General features: G+C 42.4%; 1 protein-coding gene across 1 annotated transcript in view; it reads right to left on the reverse strand.

Annotated features, from left to right (window-relative positions):
- SPRED1 (sprouty related EVH1 domain containing 1) overlaps positions 1 to 2,017 on the reverse strand; it is a 117,784-nt gene extending 115,767 nt beyond the window's left edge. The window contains exon 1 of the mRNA XM_032623837.1: positions 1,403 to 2,017. Coding sequence (XP_032479728.1) covers positions 1,403 to 1,434 — 32 coding nt within the window. The 5' untranslated portion in view covers positions 1,435 to 2,017. The remainder of the gene's footprint in view (positions 1 to 1,402) is intronic.
- Positions 2,018 to 20,734: the final 18,717 nt, after the last annotated feature.

Below are 20,734 nucleotides of genomic sequence, written 5' to 3' on the forward strand. Positions count from 1 at the left end.
CTCAAAAATCTACATGAAGACAGGCAGTTGAGCTTCGAATTTTTTTCTTGGGAAATCCTTTCAAGATGTCCAAGGTGATGGATGTTTAATTATTTTTTTATGAATGAAGAGTGTGCTATGCAAATGAGGGCGATTCACAAAAAGAGAGAGAACATGGCGGCCACTTCTGCTTCTAGACTGCACTGACACTGCAGCAATCCACCTTCTCCCACCCCCGCTCATCAGAAGAGTGTGTTGAGGGGTGGGGGGACGCTGCTTGGCATTTCTCAAGCTATTTTATGTTAAACAAGCCTAGGCCTTGGACTTTAAAGTTGTCTCAGAAAGGTCTGATCCGAGGAATGCACTTTACTTAAAGGAATGCGTCCTAGGACTAGTCCTAACTCACTTAACCATTTCCAACCCTCCGAAGATAAAATTTGAATTTAATTACAAGAAAACGGACACAAATATTCGCATGGAATTAAACCCCGTCTCAACAGGAAACTGTAGCCGCATCATTATTCCTCCAGTCAGCTGTTATGTTAAAGCAAAATATTTAAAAGGCAAAGTATTTCGTTTGGAAAACATAAGGACAGCCCAAATAAACAAAAACTTAAGCCGGGACGCTCTACAAGTTAATGAATGAAGTCATCAACATGTTCAGCAATGTAAACAGTGTTAAATCAACGTAAACGGTGTGTTTCAATATAGCTGAAAGATAAAAATTAGCCTATAAAATTATTTTATGCTAATAAAGACAAATCCAGTATTCGCAAAGGCAAAATAGAATAGTTCAACATCTCCCACACTCCAGGTGTCCTTAATGCTATTAAATTATAAAAATGTTTCCCTCGCCCCATTTTTTACAAGAATCTTACAGGTCATAAGTTTAAAAAGGGCGGGGGGGAGGGGGGAAGGCTTAATCGGTATTTAAGAGTCACTGACTCATCGAATTAAGATTCAAGAGCAGTTTGCTGCAAGAGGTGCTCCCACACATTAGTTTCCAAGTGAAATAGCTATAAAGGAGTATGGAGGGATATTCAAGGTATGTTGACTGGTGTGCTAAAGTGAAAAAGGACAGGTCAGAGGTCTTCCAGGCACTGGGGTAATTTCTACCCCGACTCCATCCATCTACATTATTCCATCTCATGGACATACAATTGCCATTCCAGCCCAACTCCAGCCCAACATTCAATACCTTCTCCCAGAAGAAAGCAACTAAATACTGGGGGTGGGGGTGGGGGTCGGGGGTTGCTGCCATTAAATAAAATGGCTAAGGAAATCAAATGTTTTCTCCAGAACAGAATGCACTCAACTCTCCAGGATTGCAAGCACCCAAGTCTCCGAGGGGGTCTGGGGAGGTGCCGAGGAAGAATGGGGGGGGGGGTGGGGGGGAAGTAATCTAGATCTGTGAGGTGCTTACTCGTTGTCAGAAGTCGCCGTCTCCTCGCTCATCTTTCCCTCACCGTGATCCGATCTGGAGATGGAGGAGCAACAGCAGGCGGAGAAGCAGCAGCAGCACCGAGGGGCAGGAGGCAGCGGCGGCCGGGGGGGCGCGGGGGCAGCGGCTCAGGGGCCTCACCATGGTGGATGCCTCACCCGGAACGGTGCCCCCCCAGCCGGGAACCCCGGCCACCCCCGCAGGGGGGTGGCGGCGACAACCTCCGCCGTGGCGACCCCAGCCTCTTCCCCCGCCTCAGCGCCCAACCAAGAGATCCGATGAGGCCGGGGAGGATTGGGAAGCGAAGGAAAAAAGGAAGGAGGTTGTGAAGGCAGACTGGAGAGCGGCTCCTCCGGCCACTGGGGTGGAGCGCGGCGGGGTCCGGCCAGGAAGGAGCGAGCAGGCGGGCGGGCGGGCGGAGAACCCGGGAGCAGAGGCGGCGCTTCCCTCAGGGATGCGGCGAGGAGGAAGCAGGGCTCCGCTCGGTGGGGGCCGGCGGGGGGGTGCCGAGCCCAGGCTCCGGGCGGCGGCGGCGCGGTCCTGCCGGAGCCCACCCCACCATCTCCCGCCTCGCCGCCGGCTGCCCGCTCAGCCCCCGGCGGCTACCGGGCCGGTCCTTCGGGACTAGCCGAAGCGGGCGAGGGGCCTCACGGCGGCGGATTCCTCCAGACACGCTCCGGCCGAACGACTCCAGAGGGGGGAGGAGGGGGCGGCGGGGCGCGTGTGAGGCAGGGGCGAGCGAACCAATCGTCCGCACCCGGGCCGGAGAAGAGCGGCGCGCCCGAGGGGCAGGGTCCCGAGAAGCGGCGGAAGAGCGAGGAGAGCGACCGCGAGCCCCCCACCAGCCGGTGCCCACCAGCAGCTCGGCGGGCCAGCTCCTCACGCTCGCCAGAGGGGAGCCGCTAGGGGGGCGGCGGAAGCGCTCACGCCGCCCGCTCCTTCCGCCGCCGCCGCCGCCGCTGCCCGAACCGGGGGGCGCCCGCGGGAGAAGGAGGCGAAGTAGTCCCTGGTGATTTCTCCGGGACGCCGGCTTCCCGAAGGGCCAGAGCGGGTACGAACTGGGCTTGCCGAGCGGGGTGCCTGGACTGAGAGGGCGTGTGGGTAGGAGGAGTAAAAGCTTCGGCCTCCGGGCGAATCACTGCAACTCGAAGTCGTGTGCAGCATAGCAAGTTTCAGGAAAGTAGTTCCCTCCTCCCTTCATTTCCCAAATCGTTGTCGAGCCTCCGAGCGGGGAGAGGAGGAGGGAGGCGGAGGGATACGCAGGCACCGCGCTCATGTGCGTGCGCGCGCTCCAAACTCTTGGCACGCCGCGAAAGGGGGCGGGGGTGGGAGCTGCACGGGGAGCAGCTCGGAAGGTTGCATTGTTGCGGCGAGATGCTCCCCGTTACTCGCTTTGGAGTATCCGGGTTGTTTGAACGGAGAGGCTAGAATGACAGTGTGCTCCAGGAGGAAACTGGAGGCTGCTCTGTTCTGTGTGTGCGTGTGTGTGTGTGTGTGTGTGTGTGTGTGTTTTCCTTGCAAAGAATGGAATTGGCATGAGTTCATCTTTAGTTGGTGGGGGTTGGAGAGAGGGACTGTACAAAGAGAGCTCCGCCTGCTGTCCCTCTGGTTGCACTGCTGCAGTCTCCTAGCTGCGTGCACACAGAGAGAGAGGGGGAAAGAGAGAGTGCGTGTGTGTGTGTGCGTGTGTGTGTGTGTGCGTGTGTGTGTAGGAGAGCGAGAAAGAGTTTTAATACCTTGGATTCTTACCGCGCAAGGGGTATGCTGTGCGGGGCATTCATCTCTGAAAGCTAGACTGGTTGTTAATGGAGAACGACTTCCATTGAGCCCTGGGTAGGCGTGTTACATGAATCTGGCGCAGCCAGAAGCACAGGAAATAACTCCCGCTGCGAGTGAGGTTGCATAACTATAGCGCAGAAGATGCCTCTGTGGCACGCACGAACTGCTCTAAACGGAGGCGGGACGATTATTCAATAGGCAGCTGCAGCGTTTGCATTGTTAGAGGACAATGTATGCATTCAGTTCAAAAGGTTTTTGTACAGAAACCTGCTGGGGTTGCGGGCCGGAGTCTAGGGTCTGCGGGACCAGAAGACTCAGCTCCTGTCTCTGCAAATGCTATTATCTCTTCTTTACCTAGAAAGCCAGCCTATACATCATCAGGCCTGGCGGACTGAGTCACAGGTTTCTGACGCATCTCCCGAGATATCAGTCTAGCTCTGTGTGCAGTGCTTTCTCTTCCTGCTCCTGCCACCTTGAGGGGTAGAACAATTCCTGAGGAAGAAGAAAGTGGGAGAACTACCGAACGAGCCAGCACTCCTCTTTTGCCATCTCCAGAAAGTTTCAGGATTGCTGTTCTCGGGAGCTCTACACTAGCTTGTTAACAGTGTTTTGGACATAGTAGGTGTTTAATAAATGTTTGAGGAATAAATGAAGGAGTTTAGTCAGTCTGCTCAAAAATCCGTACTGTTGATTTGCGAGGTTTCTTTATGTAACTCTTGCTTCCTGCCTCGCAGCAGAATTATCCTTTTTGAGAGCAAGGAAGGGGCAGTGTTGGTGAAAGGAAGAGGTAAGGGGATCCTCCATAGTCAGAGGTTACCTCTGAACCTGCGTTTTTGGTCTTGTTCCTGCAAATAACTTGTAACTGGGAGTGTTGGTACTACCCTGCTCTCCTTCCAGTACTCACCACTTTGCCTGCTCAGATTTGAATCAAGTTCCATCAGTTGTAATTTGTGTTCTAGACAATTTGTGTTCCAGGCAAGTTACTTAAACTCTGTGCCTGTGTAAATGGGGATAATACTACCTAACTCCTAGAAATGCTGTACTGATTAATGAGGTGATAATATACAGAAAGCACTTAGAACAGACTAGGAGCTCAATATGTCGCTCTTACCATGATTTGGTAAAGTGGAGATAATAATAAACTCCATGACAAGGTGGTGGCAGTTGCTCTGAAGGTTCAATGTAAAGCATTCAGTAGCCTTGTTCATCCATTCAACAAATAACCATCAGTTTTCTTCCATGTACCGCTTTTGCTAGACACATGGCCTGGTCCCTAGTAAGCCATCAATAAATCATAGCTCTCAGAGTTATTATGGGTAAGTAAGTACAAGGAAAGTTGGGTCACTTGCAAGGGCCTCCTTTTCTTTTGAAGAAAATTCATATCTGTTTGAGGTTCAAGTGCATCGGGAAAAGTATCAATTACAAATTTTGAGAGAAGATATGAAAACCATCTTGGCTGTGGTGTGCAAGGCACTGTGCTGGCTACTTGTACACATATTGCTTACCTAAAGGGACAAGGTATGATCAACAGCTCGAATTGATGCTTTCCAAATTGCTCCCAGTCCCATGACCAAGACACAGTCATCATCCATTCACTGCCTTTGGTGTTCCCCAGGCCATTCTCAGGACAATTTTGTGCCCTTCTTTAAACGGTGACTTTGTAGCTCTCTCCTCTCACCCAGTTGTTGAAGATCTTACCAACTTTAAAAGAAAAATTGTCTTTGAATGGCCAGAGCTCTTAGTCTTCTACCCTGAAACCATCAGAAATGGTCCTACAATGAAGCTCAGAGCCCAGGGGTCTTCCAGTCTGACTTTCTATCAGCAGCTGCCCTGGTCTATCCCAGTGTCTGGACCTTAAGAGGTACAAGAGACATAACAACAAGGCAATGTGTGTTATGCCTTATTTGGATCCTGAGTTAAACAAGTATTTTAAAATTTGAGGAGGAATCAGACTCCCTGACTTCAGACTATACTACAAAGCTATAGTAATCAAGACAATATGGTACTGGCACAAAAACAGAAATATACATCAATGGAACAGGATAGAAAGCTCAGAGATAAACCCACGCACCTATGGTCAACTAATCTATGACAAAGGAGGCAAGGATATACAATGGAGAAAAGACAGTCTCTTCAGTAAGTGGTGCTGGGAAAACAGGACAGCTACATGTAAAAGAATGAAATTAGAACACTCCCTAACACCATACACAAAAATAAACTCAAAATGGATTAAAGACCTAAATTTAAGACTAGACACTATAAAACTCTTAGAGGAAAACATAGGAAGAACACTCTTTGACATAAATCACCGCAAGATCTTTTTTGACCCACCTCCTAGGGTAATGGAAATAAAAACAAAAATAAATAAATGGGACCTAATGAAACTTAAAAGCTTTTGCACAGCAAAGGAAACTATAAACAAGAAGAAAAGGCAACCCTCAGAATGGGAGAAAATATTTGCACACAAATCAATGGACAAAGGATTAATCTCCAAAATATATAAACAGTTCATGCAGCTCAATATCAAAAAAAGAAACAACCCCATCAAAAAATGGGCAGAAGACCTAAATAGACATTTCTCCAAAGAAGACATACATATGGCCAAAAGGGACATGAAAAGGTGCTCAACATCACTAGTTATTAGAGAAATGCAAAGCAAAACTACAATGAGGTATCATGTCACACCGGTTAGAATGGGCATCATCAGAAAATCTACAAATAAATGCTGGAGAGGGTGTGGAGAAAAGGGAACCCTCTTGCATTGTTGGTGGGAATGTAAATTGGTACAGCCACTATGAAGAACAGTATGGAGGTTCCTTAAAAAACTAAAAATAGAATTACCATATGACCCAGCAATCCCACTACTGGGCATATACCCAGAGAAAACCATAATTCAAAAAGACACATGCACCCCAATGTTCATTGCAGCACTATTTACAATAGCCAGGTCATGGAAGCAACCTAAATGCCCATTGACAGACGAATGGATAAAGAAGATGTGGTACATATATACAATGGAATATTTCTCAGCCATAAAAAGGAACAAAATTGGGTCATTTGTAGAGACATGGATGGACCTAGAGACTGTTATATAGAGTGAAGTGAAAAGAAAAGAGAAAAATAAAAAGAAAGAAAAATATCATATATTAACACATATGTGGAATTTAGAAAATTGGTACAGATGAACCAGTTTGCAAGGCAGAAATAGAGACACAGATGTAGAGAAAAAACATATGGACACCACGGGGGGAAAGCAGGGTGGGAGGAGGTGGGATGAATTGGGAGATTGGGATCGACATATATACACTAATATGTATAAAATAGATAACTAATAAGAACCTGCTGTATAGCACAGGAAACTCTACTTCACTTTGCTGTACAGTAGAAACTAATACAACATTGTAAAACAACTATACCCCAATTTTTAAAAAATCTATCTTAAAAAAAATAAAATTTGAGATAATTGGAGAAATGTACACTAAGTGGAAATTGATGATTATAAAAAATTGGTGTTGTGGTGTTGTGAAAGTCCTTATCTTTCAGAAATACATACTGAAATATTTACAAGTGAATGACATAATATCTAAGATTTGCTTCAAAATAATCCAGTGGGGTCAGGAGTGGAGAGAAGTAGGTAGGGATTTAGATGAAACAAGATTGGTTATTCTGTACTATTTTATATATTTAAAAGTTTCCATAATAAAAAGGTTTTTTAAGTACACTGCAAGTACTGCTTTAATGCAGATTCCTAGGCACCACTCCAGAGATTGTGATCAGCAGATCAGCAATGGGACCAAGAAATCTGCTTTTTCAGAAGCATGCTAGGTACTAGATCCTTCTTAGCCCTTCACAGGCTTCTCCCTCTTTCCTTGCAACTATTTGTGTCATCCCATCTCTGAACACATCCCTGAGAGCTCATTCCAGCAGAACACAAAAAGTGTGGTCCGAAGTATATCTCAGACTAAGGTAGGTACTGGCCAAGGCCAAAGGGCTGGTTTAGCTAGGGAAGGTAGATCCAGTAAGACTTGATAAGCCACGTGAGAAGATGTAGATCACAATTTCACCCAAGTTCCAACTTCATTCAGCTGGTATAGCTACCAGTGAGCACTAGTCAGGAAGGATTCTATGGCCATGTCAGGGGTCAGCAGGGCATGGGACGCTTGTATGTGCTCAGTTGTGTTTTCTCAGGTGGGTCTTAGGAAAGAGGCTGGTCACAATTGCTGGTGCTCACAGGTGGCTCTCAGTACTATTGTCCTCAGCTTTAGGAATTAGCCACAGCCACTTAACCTGTTATAGATGATTAATTATCAAAAGCATGCAAGAACCAACAGCACAATTGCCAACTAGTTGCCAGTATAGGATGCCATGAAAATTAAGGTACAAATGTGTTCTGGGTTCTATGTGTGTGTCAGACCAGGGTTCATAAGCATAGCAAAGGTAGCCTGTTTTCATGGAGTCACTGACAGACAGCATGTAGCACTCCAAGGCTTTCTCCCTCTTTCCAGACCACTTGGTCCATACTGATTATCTTTCTTATGTACTCAGAATTTGTCTCCAACAAATTCTTTTTTTTTTTTGGCCTTCACTGATAATCCTTTCTCTCTCTCTCTTTTCCTAATCAACTTTTTTGAGTTCATGTTTCTTTTAAGTGGCTTGAAGGCAGAGGCTGCATTTCATATTTTTTGCTGTTCTCTTTAGCAGTGGTTTCAGGTAATGGAGGCTTTTCAAATATTATGCAAAGGCCTTATGTATGTATGAAAATGATGCTGTGTTGACTGACACTGTGATGGAAATCAGGAGTCCCTTCTGGCTTCCTATTGTGACTTCAACACTGCTGCAGTTCAGCATTTCACACACTCTGTCCCTTGCACTAATAAGCTCTCAGCAGATATTTGTATTCTTGGAAAGCCAAAAGGAGACAGCCATGCCAACATTTGAGGTTCTAACAGTACATAAAATATATGTACACATTTCCATTTCTAAACTTACTCTTAACATTACCCCTTAGCAGATGTTATTAAAATTTTGTATTTTGTGTTTTAAAACTGCAGTTAATGTGTACCTAGATCAAAGGGGACTCTTTCTTCATGCTGTACTTTGTTTAATGAATGTTTTGGGGTATTTTTGGGTTTTTTTTGTTTTTTTTTTTTTTAGTGTAACCAGTCTCTTGGCTAATGAGCTCTGCCTCTCAGTGGAATTACTAAATGGTAACCATGTTTCTAAATAGTTTCCTTGCCTCTGGCATGAGTCTGTTTCTCCATTACTAGGGTTTCTATGTTCTTCCAAACTAATACAAAGTATAAATGATAAGTATGCTATTTTATTTTTCTCCCAAAGGACCGCAATTGTTGCCCTGGTAGTATCCGGCGAGTGTGAAATCAGTTTACGTTTAATGCTATAACTGCCTTTTACAGGAAGTTTCCACAAGATAACAACCAGTACAAGGGAAATGAGCCGTCTGCGATTTCCTTTCTTTTCAGTATAATCTTAGCAGGGAGGATGCTTACCAGGCCCCACACTACTAAATAAAGCACTCCTCCCTTACCATCATTCTCCCAAATGGCTTTGGAATGCCCGTTCCTTGAAGGTTACACCCCGTTACAACAAAAATGAAGGACTGAATATGCGTTACATAACATTTCCAAGGTCATGTGCATGCAACACAAGTTCAGTACAACAAAAGAGTCTGAGCAGTTCCTTGGATTCTGTTTTAAATATGGCATTTCACTTCCCTTTTAGTGAGTAATAAATAATTAGCCGTTGCATAGGGCTTTAAAACTTACAGTGTCCTTCAAGAACTTACCTTCCTAACACCCTTGCCCACTAGGTATTATCAACTCCAATTTACAGAGAGAATTAGAACTGAAGATCAGAGAGGTTAGGTGACTTGCCAGAGGTCACACGTTAGTGAGGATGTAGCTAGAGGTGAAACTCAAATTTTCTCCTTCATTGGACTTCTCTGGATGTTCAGTGGTTAAGACTCTGCACTTCCAATGCAGGGGATGCAGGTTCCATCCATGGTCGGGGAACTGAGATCCCACATGCCATGTGGCATGGCCAAAAACTTAAAAAAATAATTTCTCCTTCAAAAGGCCGCATATATGTGTGTTTATGTGTATTATATGGAACTTTTCAAAGGCAGAATCCTTCGTGGGATATTCTTTCTATTTCAAGTCAGTATTACTGTAGATGATGACTTGGCAGGAGAACTCTCCTTTAGATAAAGGGAGTATTGAATTCCCTGGCTGTTTTATCAACTGCCTTCTGTGGGCGTCAGGTAGTAAATTCTCTTATACTATCAGTTCTCAGAATGTGATCTGAACACTTCTGGGGTCTCCTTTGCAGTTTGGTAGCTAATTCTAGAGCCTTGATAGGAAGACTACTTCCATCAGAAGGCAAAAACATCTGATTGTCTTTTGGTGATCCCAGCAGCTTTGATGATCATGGAAGCTACTAGCCATACATGGCTGTTTCAGTTTAAATTAATTAAATTCAATAAGATTAAAAATTTACTGCTCAGTTACACTAGCTACATTTCAAGTACTCAATAGCCACAGATGGTTAGTGGCTACTATATTGGACAGTTCAGATAGAGAACATTTCTGTCATCACAGAAAGTTCTTTGGGGCACTTTAACATGCAGATATACTACCTGTAACCAACACAGGTAGTTATCTTGTTATTAATATAGACATCTAGCAATAATTATGTTCTCAAATATGTAATTATTGGTTTGAACTGAGGCACTGTATCCCCTCTTTTCATCTTAATATGTCTTCATTTACAGCAGAAACTAACACATTGTAAAGCAATTTTACTCCAATTAAAAAAAAATGTCTTCATTGCCCTCAACTAAAGGTAAAAGGGAGGATAATTTCATAATTAAAGTCTTTGATAAACCCACAGAAGATCTCTATATTGGGATCTCTCTATATTGGGAAGATCTCTATACTGATTCACTGATCTATTTCTTTTATAAAAATGCTTTAAATGCTCATGTTTAATACCATAAATCCTTGCTACTCAAAGCAGCATAGCTCCACCTGGGAACTTGTTAGAAATGCAGACTCTTGGGCTCCACCCCAGCCCTACTGTATCCTAATTTGCATTTTAACAAGATCCCCAGGTAATTCATCTGCACACTAAAGCTTAAGAAGTCCTGCTGAAGACTTCTTTCTAATTATGGGACTTTCCTAACCTTAACTAGGTCTGTTGTTCTTCAGGATTTTGTATAAAAGTAAAATATTCCTTTTATAAAAGTAAAATTTTCCCATTATTTCCAACCCTTTTACCTGGCCCCCCAAAGAGGATTTTTGTTCCTGTTTTCTTTTAGCCTCTTCTTTCTGGTCTAGGATTTAGACCGCCCAGCACCTTATCTCCGCTTCTATCTGGATTAAGCCTACTGTGCACTCTGAGCCCCTTGCAGTCCTGGGACTCTGCCAGAGGACTGACTGTGCCCTTGAGGTCTGCCCCTTTCCTCCCCCCATCCCTGTTTCCCTCTTTTCTCTCAAATCTTCCTACTTTCCTAAAAAACATTCCTTTTTTAGGCAAGTTGGGGTACTCTCTGTTTCTAAGCTGAAGGTTCCCTCCTTTCCCCACTCTGCAACATCACACTTTAATTGGAATTCATTACACTTTATTAGGCATGTGTGAACCCTACTGGTTCTACACAACTCACTCAGGGAGTCTTAAAACTTTGCATTGTCCTAACTTCTATTTGCTCTACTATAATCTAAAAACAAACTTAAGACCCTGTGTTTACATATAACATTGGCCCTTCCAGCCCTCCATCTATGTTGGCAATGTGTGTGTGTGTGTGTGTGTGTATGTGCACACACATATATAATATATAGTTTAATCGTTATAATTCAAAGAATATAGACGTTTAGGCGATAGTGATAGAAGGAGCGAGAGCTATAGAGGAAATGTCAGTCTTAGAGGGAAAAGATAGCAGTTACTTTTGCTATCTGCTTTGTATAACATCTTGTGTTATCTAAGTGTTTCCTTTTGGTTTTCCATGTCTTCCTAGATATATTATGAGATTTTGGAGAGCAGTAAAAAGGCTGTTGCAATGGTCTACATAAGAAAAAAATTAGGGCACTGGTCAGGGGCTAGAGAGAAGAGAATGGATACAAATAGCAATGCATGTTGGTTACAGAATATTCAGGACTACTTTAGGTTCTGGGAGCGAATGTGCTTTTCAGAAACTTACAGTCTAGCTAGGAAGACATGGAAAACCAAAAGGAAGCATTTAGAAAATACAAGATGTTATATGAACAAATGTCGTGGCAAGTAGTAAAAATAACTGCTGTTGTTTCCCTCTAATGACAATAATCTTATTAGCATCCCCAAATATATCCCTTTTGGAATCCTATGATAATATCTTTAGTATCTTGGTATGATAAAATCTAAAGTATACACCATGTGCTGTGTTTAAAAATTATTAGATACTGAAAACTTCAGTTCCAGTGACATCTGGCCAGTCTTTACATCACCAGAAAGAGATGCTTTCATTCTCCATAAGATTCAAAATCCTAAGAAGACACAGACTTTCCTTCATACTAGAGAATGCCACCCTCAGCTCTAAAGCTCTTTATCAGGAAGCCCTAAAACACTTCACACCCTTATTATCTTCTGGGTCTTAGCCAATCTTTGTTTACTTCAAGTTGGCTTCCTTGGTTGGGTCATCCGAGTCTTCCTTCTGGGTCCCCTGCCAAGCTGTGCCAAGTACTTTGAACAGTTTCTCTTTACTAACTTATTGTCCTGGCTTATTTGAAGTACATCCCCTGCTAGTTTCCATAGAGCTTTTAGAATTGATTTGGTAAAATGAAATTGTTTTCTACAGTCCTACACTATTTGGTCTAGTCTACATCTTAGAAATGAGTTACTCTTGACAGTCCCGTGACATTATTGTTAATTACATATTTGTTTAATGTCTATATTTAGTTATTCATCGTTTCCAAGTTTTTATAAAACCTTTATTCATCATTTCCAAGTTTTTATTAAAAAAATCAAATTACTTTTGTATAATAACTTATAAAGTGAGCTCTCTGATAGGTCAGACAGCTGTCTCTGGAGCTCCTATCCATTCAAATGTATAAATGATATTAGAAATTATGCCAAACTTTCACTCAAATTCATAAATTCTATATTTATGTATGATTCCAGTTTATTTTATACTTTTCACATATCTACAATGTCAAATTTCCTTGGAAAACACTTGAAATGTAACTCATTTAATTCTAACAATAATTGTTTCTTGGTTTTTTATTCTTTTTCATCACCTTCACTTCTGATATTGATCTTCTTTTATAAAACCAAAAGTACTCAGTAAAGGATAGCTTCAGAAAAACTATCATCAGAAATCATTGGAGAGTGGTGTTACATCCACCTCTCAAAAGATCCATCTTTAATAAACACACAAAAGCTGTCTATACCAGAAGTATTAATTAATTGATTGATTATTTTATATGCCAGGCAAAGTACTAGAGATGAAATTAAAGCAGTACTTGATTTCAAAGAACCCATGTCTGGTGAAGATATCAGTTGGTAAATCACCATGGTAAGTGCTATTAAGAGTTACAAATAAAGTGCTACAGGAACAACTGGTTTTTGCTTCACTTAAAATAGAGGATTGACAGTAGGTGAGTACTTAGGGGAGAAAAAATCAGTGTTCTTCCTTTTGCGTAGGGAAAAATCAGTTCTTCCCTACTATGTTTCTCTCTTGTGTGTCTCTGTTACTTTTACACAGAACACTTCACTTTTTTTTTTTTTTTTTTTTTTGGTGGTACGCGGGCCTCTCACCGTTGTGGCCTCTCCCGTTGCGGAGCACAGGCTCCGGATGCGTAGGCTCAGCGGCCATGGCTCACGGGCCCAGCCGCTCCGTGGCATGTGGGATCTTCCTGGACCGGGGCACGAACCCGTGTCCCCTGCATCGGCAGGCGGACTCTCAACCACCATGCCACCAGGGAAGCCCGAACACTTCACTTTTGATTACCAAACATGTAGAGGTTTCCGCCCCCGCCCCCCCACACACACACCAAGCGATGCCAGATGCATGTCCTACAATTTAACTCAATTCTGCCACCATCTACCTGGAGGTAGCATCAAATTTCATAGGTTAAGGCCTCAGTCCCATAAGACTGCCCCCCAAATTCCTATGCCAGTTACAAGCCCAGGTTATCACCTAGGCTTCTGACCAATACGCTATAGATGGGAGGTTCCAAAGGCCCCTCCTCAGGTTTAATTTGCTAGAGCGGCTCACCAAATTAGGGAAGTATTTACTCATGTTTACCAGTTTATTATAAAAGGATATGATAAAGGATAAAGATGAACCTCTAGATAGAAGCAATATGTAGGGCAAGGTATGGGGAAAGGGATAGAGATTCCATGTGTTCACCAACCCAAAAGCTCTCTGAACCCCCTACTATTGGCATTTTATGGAGGCTTCCTCACATAGGCACGATCAATTATTAACTCAGCGGCCTGTACTTCCCTCTCCCCTCTCTGGAAGATAAGGGATGGGGCCAAAAATTCTAAGCTTCTGATCATGGCTTGTCCCCCATCCAGAAGCCCACCCAGAGTCACCTTATTAGAACAAAAGATGCTCCCAGCTCTCTTATCACTTAGGAATTTACAAGAGTTTTAGGAGCTCTGTGTCAGGGATGGAGGTCAAAGACAAATACTAGAACAAGAGATGGTCCTAGTATTCTTCTTTCTTTCTTTCTTTTTTAAACATCTTTATTGGAGTAATATTGCTTCACAATGTTGTGTTAGTTTCTGCTATATAACAAAGTGAATCGGCTATATGTATACGTATATCCCCATATCCCTTCCCTCTTGTGTCTCCCTCCCACCCTCCTTTTTAATTTTTTTTTTGGCTGTGTTGGGTCTTCATTGCTGCACACGGGCTTTCTCTAGTTGCGGGGAGCAGGGGCTACTCTTCGTTGCGGTGCACGGGCTTCTCATTGCAGTGGCTTCTCTTGTTGCAGAGCATGGGCTCCAGGCGCTGTGTCTCGCAGGCTCTACTCAGGAGAAGTAGTTGTGGCGCGTGGGCTTAGTTGCTCTGTGGCACGTGGGATCTTCCCGGACCAGGGATTGAACCCATGTCCCCTGCATTAGCAGGCAGATTCTTACCCACTGCGCCACCAGGGAAGCCCCCTTCCACCCTCCTTATACCACCCTCTAGGTGGTCGCAAAGCACCCAGCTGATCTCCCTGTGCCATGCAGCTGCTTCCCACTAGCTATCTATATTACATTTGGTAGTGTATATATGTCAATGTTACTCTCTCACTTTGTCCCAGCTTACCCTTTCCCCTCCCCATGTCCTCAAGTCCATTCTCTATGTCTGCGTCTTTATTCCTATCCTGCCCCTATGTTCTTCAGAACCATTTTTTTTAGATTCCATATATATGTGTTAGCATACGGTATTTGTTTTTCTCATTCTGACTTAACTTCACTCTGTATGACAGACTCTAGGTCCATCCACCTCACTACAAATAACTCAATTTTGTTTCTTTTTATGGCTGAGTAATATTCCATTGTATATATGTGCCACATCTTCTTTATCCATTCATCTGTCCATGGACATTTAGGTTGCTTCCATGTCCTGGCTATTGTAAATAGTGCTACAATGAACATTGTGGTACATGACTCTTTGAATTATGGTTTTCTCAGGGTATATGCCCAGTAGTGGGATTGCTGGGTCATATGGTAGTTCTATTTTTAGTTTTTTAAGGAGCCTCCATACTGTTCTCCATAGTGGCTGTATCAACTTACATTCCCACCAACAATGCAAGAGGGTTCCCTCTCCAGCATTTATTGTTTGTAGACTTTTTGATGATGGCCATTCTGACCCGTGTGAGGTGACACCTCATTGTAGTTTTGATTTGCATTTCTCTAATGATTAGTGATGTTGAGCATCTTTTCATGTGTTTGTTGGCAATCTGTATATCTTCTGTGGAGAAATGTCTATTTAGGTCTTCTGCCCATTTTTGGATTGGGTTGTTTGTTTTTTAATATTGAGCTGCATGAGCTGCTTGTATATATTGAAGATTAATCCTTTGTCAGTTGCTTTGCTTGCAAATATTTTCTCCCATTCTGAGGGTTGTCTTTTTGTCTTGTTTATGGTTTCCTTTGCTGTGCAAAAGCTTTTAAGTTTCATTAGGTCCCATTTGTTTATTTTTGTTTTTATTTCCATTTCTCTAGGAGGTGGGTCAAAAAGGATCTTGTGGTGATTTATGTCATAGAGTGTTCTGCCTATGTTTTCCTCTAAGAGTTTGATAGTTTCTGGCCTTACATTTAGGTCTTTACTCCATTTTGAGTTTATTTTTGTGTATGGTGTTAGGAAGTGTTCTAATTTCATTCTTTTACATGTAGCTGTACAGTTTTCCCAGCACCACTTATTGAAGAGACTGTCTTTTCTCCACTGTGTACTCTTGCCTTCTTTATCAAAGATAAGGTGACCATATGTGCATGGGCTGATCTCTGGGCTTTCTATCTTGTTCCATTGATGTATATTTCTGTTTTTGAGCCAGTACCATATTGTCTTGATTACTGTAGCTTTGTAGTATAGTCTGAAGTCAGGGCATCTGATTCCTTCAGCTCTGCTTTTTTTCCCTCAAGACTGCTATGGCTATTCAGGGTCTTTTGTGTCTCCATACAAATTTTAAGATTTTTTTGTTCTAGTTCTGTAAAAAATGTCATTGGTAATTTGATAGGGATTGCATTGAATCTGTAGATTGCTTTGGGTAGTATAGTCATTTTCACAATATTGATTCTTCCAATCCAAGAACATGGTATATCTCTCCATCTGTTTGTATCATCTTTAATTTCTTTCATTAGTGTCTTATAGTTTTCTGCATACAGGTCTTTTGTCTCCTTAGGCAGGTTTATTCCTAGGTATTTTATTCTTTTTGTTGCAATAGTAAATGGGAGTGTCCTTACTTTCTCTTTCAGATTTTTCACCATTAGTGTATAGGAATGCAAGAAATTTCTACGCATTAATATTGTATCCTGCAACTCCACCAAATTCATTGATTAGCTCTAGTAGTTTTCTGGTAGCACCTTTAGGATTCTCTACGTATAGGATCATGTCATCTGCAAACACTGACAATTTTACTTCTTTTCCAATTTTGATTCCTTTTATTTCTTTTTCTTCTCTGATTGTTATGGCTAAAACTTCCAAAACTCTGTTGAATAATAGTGGAGAGAGTGGGCAAACTTGTCTTGTTCCTGATCTTAGAGGAAATGGTTTCAGTTTTTCACCACTGACAACAATGTTGGCTGTGGGTTTGTCATATATGGCCTTTATTATGTTGAGGTAGGTTCCCTCTATGCCCACTTTCTGGAGAGTTTTTATCATAATTGGGTGTTGAGTTTTGTTGAAAGCTTTTTCTTCATCTAATGAGATGATCATATGGTTTTTATCCTTCAATTTGTTAATATGGTGTATCACATTGATTGATTTGCATATATTGAAGAATCCTTGCATTCCTGGGATAAACCCCACTTGACCATGGTGTACGATCCTTTTAATGTGCTGTTGGATTCTGTTTGCTAGTATTTTCTTGAGGATTTTTGCATCTATGTTCTTCAGAGATATTGGCCTGTAGTTTTCTTTTTTTGTGACATCTTTGTCTGGTTTCAGTATCAGGGTGATGGTGGCCTCGTAGGATGCATTTGGGAGTATTCCTCCCTCTGCTATATCTTGGAAGAGTTTGAAAATGATAGGTGTTAGGTCTTCTCTAAATGTTTGATAGAATTCACCTGTGAAGCCATCTGGTCCTGGGCTTTTGTTTGTTGGAAGATTCTTAATCACAGTTTGAATTTCAGTACTTGTGATTGGTCTCTTCATATTTTCTATTTCTTCCTGGTTCAGTATCAGAAGGTTGTGCTTTTCTAAGAATTTATCCATTTCTTCCAGGTTGTCCATTTTATTGGCATATAGTTACTTGTAGTAATCTCTCATGATCCTTTGTATTTGTGCAGTGTCAGTTGTTACTTCTTTTTCATTTCTAATTCTGTTGATCTGAGCATTCTCCCCTTTTTTCTTGATGTGTCTGGCTAATGGTTTATCAATTTTGTTTATCTTTTCAAAGAACCAGCTTTTTCAGTTTTACTGATCTTTGCTATTTCCTTCATTTCTTTTTCATTTATTTCTGATCTGATCTTTATGATTTTTTTCCTTCTGCTAACTTTGGGGGTTTTTTGTTCTTCTTTCTCTAATTGCTTTAGGTGTAAGGTTAGGTTGTTTATTTGGGATTTTTCTTGTTTCTTGAGGTAGGATTGTATTGCTATAAACTTCCCTCTTAGAACTGCTTTTGCTGCATCCCATAGGTTTTGGGTCATCGTGTTTTCATTGTCATTTGTTTCTAGGTATTTTTTAATTTCCTATTTGATTTCTTCAGTGATCTCTTAGTTGTTTAGTAGCATATTGTTTAGCCTCCATGTGTTTGTATTTTTACAGTTTTTTTCCTGTAAATGATATCTAGTCTCATAGCATTGTGGTCGGAAAAGATACTTGATACAATTTCAGTTTCTTAAATTCACCAAGGATTGATTTGTGACCCAAGATATGATTTATCCTGGATAATGTTCCATAAGCACTTAAGAAGAAAGTTTATTCTGTTGTTTTTGGATGGAATGTCCTATAAATATCAATTAAGTCCATCTTGTTTAATGTGTCATTTAAAACTTGTGTTTCCTTATTTATTTTCATTTTTGATGATCTGTCCATTGGTGAAAGTGGGGTGTTTAAGTCCCCTACTATGATTGTGTTACTGTCGATTTCCCCTTTTATGGCTGTTAGCATTTGCCTTATGTATTGAGGTGCTCCTATGTTGGGTGCATAAGTATTTACAATTGTTATATCTTCTTCTTTGATTGATCCTTTGATCATTATGTAGTGTGCTTCTTTGTCTCTTGTAATAGTCTTTATTTTAAAGTCCATTTTGTCTGATGTAAGTATTGCTATTCCAGCTTTCCTTTGATTTCCATTTGCATGGAGTATCTTTTTCCATCCCCTCACTTTCAGTCTGTATGTGTCCCTAGGTCTGAACTGCATCTCCTGTAGACAGCATATATACGGGTCTTGTTTTTGTATCCATTCAGCCAGTCTGTGTCTTTTGGTTGGAGCATTTAATCCATTTACATTTAAGGTAATTTTCAATATGTATGTTCCTATTACCATTTTCTTAATTGTTTTGGGTTTTTTCTTTTTTTTTTAAATTTATTTATTTATTTTTGCCTGTGTTGGGTCTCTGTTGCTGCACGCAGGCTTTCTCTAGTTGCGGTGAGCGGGGTCCACTCTTCATTGTGGTGCACGGGCCTCTCATTGCAGTGGCCTCTTCTGTTGCGGAGCACGGGCTCCAGGCACACAGGCCTCACCAACTGTGGCATGTGGGCTCAGTGATGGCTCACAGGCTCAGCAGTTGTGGAACACAGCCCGTGGCAGCTGTGGCACACAGTTGCTCCACGACATGTGGGATCTTCCCGGACCAGGGCTCGAATCTGTATCCCCTGCACTGGCAGGCAGATTCCCAACCACGGGGCCACCAGGGAAGCCCCTTGGGTTTGTTTTTGTAGGTCTTTTCCTTCTCTTGTTTTTCCTGCCTAGAGAAGTTCATTTAGCATTTGTTGTAAAGCTGGTTTGGTGGTGCTGAATTCTCTCAGCTTTTGCTTGTCTGTAAAGGTTTTAATTTCTCCATCGAGTCTGAATGAGATCCTTGCTGGGTAGAGTAATCTTGGTTGTAGGTTTTTCCCTTTCATCACTTTAAATATGTCCTGCCACTCCCTTCTTGCTTGCGGAGTTTCTGCTGAAAGATCAGCTGTTAACCTTATGGGGATTCCCTTGTATGTTATTTGTTGCTTTTCCCTTGCTGCTTTTAATATTTTATCTTTGTATTTAATTTTTGATAGTTTGATTAATATGTGTCTTGGTGTGTTTCTCTTTGGGTTTATCCTGTATAGTACTCTCTGTGCTTCCTGGACTTGATTATTTCCTTTCCCATGTTAGGGAAGCTTTTGACTATAGTCTCTTCAAATATTTTCTCAGATCCTTTCTTTTTCTCTTTTTCTTCTGGGACCCCTATAATTTGAATGCTTGTATGTTCAATGTCGTCCCAGAAGTCTCTGAGACTGTCCTCAATTCTTTTCATTTTTTTTTTCTTATTCTGCTCTGTGGTAGTTATTTCCAGCATTTTATCTTCCAGGTCACTTATCCATTCTTCTGCCTCAGTTATTCTGCTATTGATTCCTTCAAGAGTATCTTTAGTTTCAGTAACTGTGTTGTTCATCACTGTTTTCTCTTTAGTTCTTCTAGATCCTTTTTAAATGTTTCTTGTATTTTCTCCATTCTGTTTCCGAGATTTTGGATCATCTTTACTATCGTTACTCTGAATTCTTTTTCAGGTAGGTTGCCTATTTTGCCTTCATTTTTTGTCGTTTCTTTTTTTTGGGGATGTGTGGTGCTGTATTCCTGTCTTACTGGTTGTTTGACCTGAGACATCCAACACTGGATTTTGAAGGCAGTTGGATAGAGCCAGGTCTTGGTGCTGAGAGGAGAACCTCTGGTTGGCCTCATTCTGAGTAATATTCCCTGCGGTCTGAGGTTCTCTTTTAGTCTAGTAGTTTGGACTTGGAGCTTCCACCACAGGAGCTTGGGCCTGACCTCCGGCCTGGGAACCAAGATCCCAGAAGCTTCGTGGTACAGAAAAAAAAAAAGAAAAGAAAAGAAAAGAAAAAAGAAGGAAGGAAAGAAAGAAAGAAAGAAAGAAAGAAAGCAGTACAATGTCAAAGAATAAAATCAAAATAAAATTAGAGGGCTTACCTGGTGGTGCAGTGGTTGAGAGTGCACCTGCCACTGCAGGGGACGTTGGTTCGTGCTGTGGTCCGGGAAGATCCCACATGCCGCAGAGCGGCTGGGCCCGTGAGCCATGGCCGCTGAGCCTGCGCGTCCGGAGCCTGTGCTCTGCAACGGGAGAGGCCACAACAGTGAGAGGCCCACGTACCGCAAAATAAATAAATAAATAAAATAAAATAAAATAAAATAAAATAAAATAAGATATAAAAGAATCAACAATGAATCAACAAGGTAAAACAGGATCCCAATCTAAAAGAGGAAAAAAGAAGAAGAAAAAAATGCCTTGGCTATGGGCAGGGGTGGAGCTTAAGCAGGGCCAGGGTTTAGGGTGGGGTGGGACCTAAGCTGGTGGCGGGGTGGTGAAGTTTGAGTGTTGGGCGGGGCGTAGGCTCAGGATCTGTGTAGCCACAAAAGGCCCTGGGGGCTTGGCCTAGGCTGGGCGACATTCAAGCGTGGGGCGGGGCCTCTGCTTAGGACCTGCATAGAAGGGGAGAGGCAGCATGTGGAAAGGAGGGCCTTTGGAGTGTGGAGTTCCAGAGTTTGGAGGTAGGGCCCTGAGTGAGGGTGTGTGGGTGGGGTTTAGGCCCAGCGCCGTTGGAGGGGGTCTCCGAGTGTAGAGGTAGGGCCCTGGGTGGGGGTATGGGGGTGGGGCTTGGGCTCTCCAGGGCAGGAGG

Source organism: Phocoena sinus, chromosome 2 (assembly GCF_008692025.1).
Source record: "Phocoena sinus isolate mPhoSin1 chromosome 2, mPhoSin1.pri, whole genome shotgun sequence".
NCBI classification, from domain to species: domain Eukaryota; kingdom Metazoa; phylum Chordata; class Mammalia; order Artiodactyla; family Phocoenidae; genus Phocoena; species Phocoena sinus.